This window comes from Procambarus clarkii, chromosome 45, assembly GCF_040958095.1.
Source record: "Procambarus clarkii isolate CNS0578487 chromosome 45, FALCON_Pclarkii_2.0, whole genome shotgun sequence".
NCBI classification, from domain to species: Eukaryota; Metazoa; Arthropoda; class Malacostraca; order Decapoda; family Cambaridae; genus Procambarus; species Procambarus clarkii.
This window is the reverse complement of record NC_091194.1, coordinates 17,043,704-17,049,299: the sequence shown is the minus strand read 5'-3', so window position 1 is coordinate 17,049,299 and position 5,596 is coordinate 17,043,704. Positions and strand designations below refer to the sequence as shown.

Here is a 5,596-nt window from a genome sequence, read left to right as displayed (position 1 = left end):
ATGAGTGGGCTGACCAGAATTCAGAAGAGAGACGGAAGAAGAGAAGATGAACAGTTCGAGAAGGAGACCTCGGGTGTTTGTCAGAACATCACCCCAGAGGGTATGTCGACAGTTTAAATCACCCAGCAGGAGCACCGGCTCTGGCAAGGAGTCCAGTAGGTGCTTAAGATCAGGAAGGGAAAGCGGGACATTTGGGGGGAGATAAATGGAACAGACTGTATACCATTTACTCACAAAAACACGGGCAGCAGAACATTGGATAGGCGAAGGAAAAAGTAGGGGCTGAAGGGAAGATCAGAACGAATTAAGAGAGCAGTAGAGTGATGGGCCTCAGCAAGAGCTGGGGGGGGGGGAGAAAGAAAGGAATAACCAGGAAAGTGACCAGGACGAGCACCAAGCATTGGCTCCTGGAGACAAACACAAAGTGGCAAAAACTGTGCAATCAGAAGTTGGAGTTCAAGGAAGTTGGCATAAAATCCACGAATATTCCACTGAAGAATAGATGTTAACAAAAAGAAAAAGGACAGCAACAGAGAACAATAAAGAAACAAATAAAGAAGAACAGTATATTAAATAACCTCAAAATCAGGATCAGCAAAATCAGGGTTAGGGGGCATGGGTAAACTTAGAAAGGATGGTGGGAAGGGAGCGGGAAGACAGACCAGAGGCAGACTAGTGGGATCTGGAGGAGGAGGAGACAACCGAGAGGGGCAGGCAAGGACAGCAGGAGGAGGGGGGGGTAGAAACTGGGGAGTGCGCCTCAGCAAGAGCAGAAACCGAGAGGGAATCGGGGACTAAAGAAATCTCCATAGCTGGGATAGGGGGTCCGACTACTCAAATAGGAGGCGATGTAGCAATAGTTAGAGGTAGGGGGCGAAGAAGAAAGCCACTGGGAAGGAGGAAGGAGTGGAGCCAGACTTACATTTCTGACTCAAAGAGACAGGTGTTCCAGCAACAACGTACTGGGCGACAGACTCAATGGTCTCAACAGGAGAAGAAGAACAGATTCAAACAACATTTAGATTGCTGGGAGGATGATGGACAACAGCCTGGACAGACAGGCGGCATGGAGGGCCAAGAGACAGGGGGGAAGGGTTGGTAAGAAGAATCGGGGAGAGATGGGAAAGAAGACACAGGAGGCATGGCGGACTGGGTAGGAAGGGGGGGGGAAACTCCAGCTGGAGAACCAAGAGACACTTCAGGATAGAACATAAAGGAACAGGGGAGGAGGTGGTGGGCGTGTCCAAGTCTAAGGCCTGGAAACGGTTGTGTGACTGAGGAAGGTGGGAAGGACGAGGAGAGGTAGAACGCAACACACGAGCATAAGATACGCCAGGGAAAGGGTGGAGACGGCGGACGTGGCGTCTCGTTTCAGGAAAAGTCTAACGATCCCGGTATTTCAAGTTGAGGACGGCTTCCTCAGGCTTGTAGTGTATAGATGTGTGGCAGAAGGTAGTGTGGGCCTCACTGCAATTGAGGCAGCGAGCCTGGGGAGAAGAGCAATCTGTCTTAGAGTTGTCATTGCCCCCACATATGGGGCATAGAGAGACAAAATTTGAGCAATTGAGGGCACCGTGCCCGAACTTCCAGCACTTATTACAAAGTCTAGGAGAGGGATATACTCCTGAACGGAGCACCTGGCACCAGCTAGAATGATAGAGGGCGGAAGGGTCCTAATATCAAACGTGATTTTCATAACTAGAAGGGGCTGATGACGACCACCACGAGGGGGTTGAGTGAACGTGTTCACCTGGAGGACAGGATGGCCTCGGGCTTGGAGGATATGTTTAATATCCTCATGGCTGTCTTTCAGGTCCCGAACACCAATTGCAACATGGTACGGGAGGAGAACAGTGCCAACACTGGCCTTATTGGAGACCCGAACAGGAGTCCCCCCAATGCAAGACAATGTGGCTAAGCAGGTAGCTGCATCCAGAGAAAGAGCAGCGACGACATGTGTACCTAAACGGTTGGGGTTAAAAGTAACAGAGGCATCTACGAATCAACAAGGTGTTTATGGAGGGAGAAATCACCAGCTGTAGAATCCAGATGGAGGAGATCAAAGTATTTAGCATATGAAGCAGGACCAATCAAGGCATTGTATGTATTAGTATGAGAAACGATCGTGCGAGTGCGGCTGTGGCGGGGACGGCGGTGAGAACCCCCAGAGAGAGGGAGTTAAAAGGCGCAGTAGTTACAATGAGAGACGGAGCCGTGCCAGGGGACAAGGTGGTCACCACTGGAGGATTGGGGCCGACCCAACCACAGAGGAGGGAGGGGAGCCGAGGGGAATAGTCAGGAGGGTCAGAGGAGGAGCTAGGTCTGGGCCTAATGTAGCGGGGGCTAGAGAGCCTGGTCTTCCAACACAGTCCAACTCAGGGGCTTGGTCGCCCACGCCACGAGCCTGAGAAGTCATAAGAGGAGCAGGAATCAGCGGCATGAAAACAAGAGGTAATACTTTCATTCACGAATGTGCCCCTGTATCCACCACAGAGCCACAATTAGAGGATAGGACACCCAACAAGAGACATGTTGCCGATCTACCCGGGGCCCCGTAGGGGTGCGTCGTGAGTATACTCCCCACAAACGCCACCTTAAGAACCGTCAGTCCGTCGAGATCGGGTTCAGTGATAAAAGGAGGATTGACAATAGAAGCATCCCCTTGCTCACAACGTCGGGTACCACAGTTCTACAGGTGCAAGAATATGCCTCCCTAAACACTCGGGTGTCAAAACAGAAGAAGTCCAAAAGGAGAGTCAAGACTGGCAAAAGGTCGGTGGGAAATGACAATTAGAATGGAGAAGAGAGGGGGAGAAAAATGAAACACAAGGAAAAGGAAAAGATATCCGGCACAATTGGAGAAGACAGCAGCAGGAGCGGAAGGCCACAAAAGGACAGAGGACTGACCCACGGAGCATCACACTCCGGCAGCCGCCCCCCAAGCCCCCCCCCCCTCACGACGACAACGGGCCGGATAGGGAGGGGGAAGCGGGTATCAAGCAGGACTGTTAAAAGAATTGAAAGTCGTCAGACCCTTAAGCCAATACCCAACAGCACTCAGTGAACCTTTTGGGCACAGATTTTTCATCGAGTCACCTTGCATGCTGGCGGCCATGTGAGTATTGGTGAGTGAGTGAGAACTGGACGACTTCCAACTCTTTTAAACAGTCGTTGTGGCCTAGTAGTGGTTAGTGACCTAGATAGTGGTTAAAGTACTGGACACGCTAATGTACATGGAACTCTTGGCTGTCTGGGGTCGAATCCTTCTGGGGTGAGGAGTTTTCGGTTTCATATTGGCTTCGGGACCATTCAATATTATATATATATATATATATATATATATATATATATATATTTATATATATATATATATATATATATATATATATATATATATAAGTTATAGTGACACATTGTGGCATAAATATATCCAATATCTCTCCCCCTCCCCATAGACGGTGGACAAAACTTTAATAATACTCGTCAGGAAAAGTTGGCTAATTCGAAGTGGTGTGAGACAGATGGGCGCCCGTCGACGGTTGCCGTGGCGACGGGCGGTAAACAACCACAGCCAACGTATTAAGCTGTGACAAATCACACCAAACTTCTTCTGACGCACGATCGATACTCCCGAAGTGCCCGCGAGAATGGGTTCGCGTGAAGAATGTGCCCGAAGAGGGAAGAAAAGCTAGAGGGCAATAAAGAATGGGAGAGAGGGAAAAGAGAGTTGAAAACAGCAAACAATTCAACTCCAAAAATTTACTCTCGAGAACCTTCTTGTATATCAAGCTCAGAAAACAATTCTTGTTTGTGTATCGAGGAATGTAAGAAAAACAAAATTTTTAAATTATTTAATTTCTTTTCGTGCTAAAAATGGATGGTAAGGACTAGTGGTAAGACTTTAAACACGGAAATATGTAAAAATAACGTGAACAGAAAATTCCATTCTCAGGCATATGAATACAAATACAGCTATTCCGTTTTCATTGCGTGTAGGAGTGTTGGAGACCTCACAGTTACCAGCGGGGTAACTGACCTATTCTACACTAGCTTCTGTGGAAGTTTATGTGGGCCCCTCGCCAACCCTTCCTACCCCACTGCGGGCTCACCATAGCCCGTGCTACTTGGAACTTTGTGTCCCAGGTAGCGAATCTTAAACAACAAGAATCCTACCCCACTACATCCATGTTCTTAGTGGGTTGGATGCTCCCCCTAGCCACCCTACTTTTACAATACCATTGTCCGTGGTAGTTCCTAACCAACCTAACTATATTCTACAATAGTATGCACCGGTACAGTCGATTAAGGCTCGTCTGGGATCCTCTCGGACGTAGGTTCGAATCCTCATCACGGCCCATTGTGGATTTGTTCATTAGTATGTAGCATCCTGCCAATATACCAGCCTACCAGTAGTCAGTATAGCGTCCTGCCTATATACCAGCCTACCAGTAGTCAGTATAGCGTCCTGCCTATATACCAGCCTACCAGTAGTCAGTATAGCATCCTGCCTATATACCAGCCTACCAGTAGTCAGTATAGCATCCTGCCAATATACCAGCCTACCAGTAGTCAGTATAGCATCCTGCCAATATACCAGCCTACCAGTAGTCAGTATAGCGTCCTGCCAATATACCAGCCTACCAGTAGTCAGTATAGCATCCTGCCAATATACCAGCCTACCAGTAGTCAGTATAGCATCCTGCCAATATACCAGCCTACCAGTAGTCAGTATAGCGTCCTGCCAATATACCAGCCTACCAGTAGTCATTATAGCATCCTGCCAATATACCAACCGTTCAGTAGTCAGTATAGCATCCTGCCAATATACCAGCCTACCAGTAGTCAGTATAGCGTCCTGCCAATATACCAACCGTTCAGTAGTCAGTATAGCATCCTGCCAATATACCAGCCTACCAGTAGTCAGTATAGCGTCCTGCCAATATACCAGCCTACCAGTAGTCAGTATAGCATCCTGCCAATATACCAACCTACCAGTAGTCAGTATAGCATCCTGCCAATATACCAGCCTACCAGTAGTCAGTATAGCGTCCTGCCAATATACCAGCCTACCAGTAGTCAGTATAGCATCCTGCCAATATACCAGCCTACCAGTAGTCAGTATAGCATCCTGCCAATATACCAGCCTACCAGTAGTCAGTATAGCGTCCTGCCAATATACCAGCCTACCAGTAGTCAGTATAGCATCCTGCCAAGATAACCACCACCATCACACCAAGCCGGATAGTTCCGGGTCCGCCGCGACACCACTCCCTCCCCCCTCCCTCCCGCCACCATGACGGGCCTTCCACTGTAAGATCGTCTGTTCAAGACTATATTATCTCCGGCCAAGCGGCACTACACCACCATCCATTGGAAGCCGGATAGTGCCACCAGGAGATAACCATTGTATCCAGAGTTAACGTATTCCTGGGGTGTGCAGTTTTGCAACAATGGAAATACAATGGGACAAGAGTCTGAAAAGGTTTGGCCTTTGTTAACCTCTATGCCTTATGTGTACAAGTTGAAGGGGAAAAAAAGCAAGAAAAAGAAACTTTTGTATACTTGAATTCAGTTGATTGCAACAACAAATTCCTAA

The 5,596-nt window shown here is 48.2% G+C and overlaps 1 protein-coding gene across 1 annotated transcript; it reads left to right on the top strand.

Moving 5' to 3' along the window:
• On the top strand, window positions 1-5,218 carry LOC138350299 (DNA-directed RNA polymerase II subunit RPB1-like). The gene is made up of 2 exons (XM_069300912.1): window positions 1-100; window positions 4,377-5,218. Exons 1-2 carry the CDS (start codon window positions 1-3, stop codon window positions 5,216-5,218), a joined length of 942 nt encoding a protein of 313 aa, XP_069157013.1.
• The last annotated feature ends 378 nt before the right edge of the window (window positions 5,219-5,596 follow it).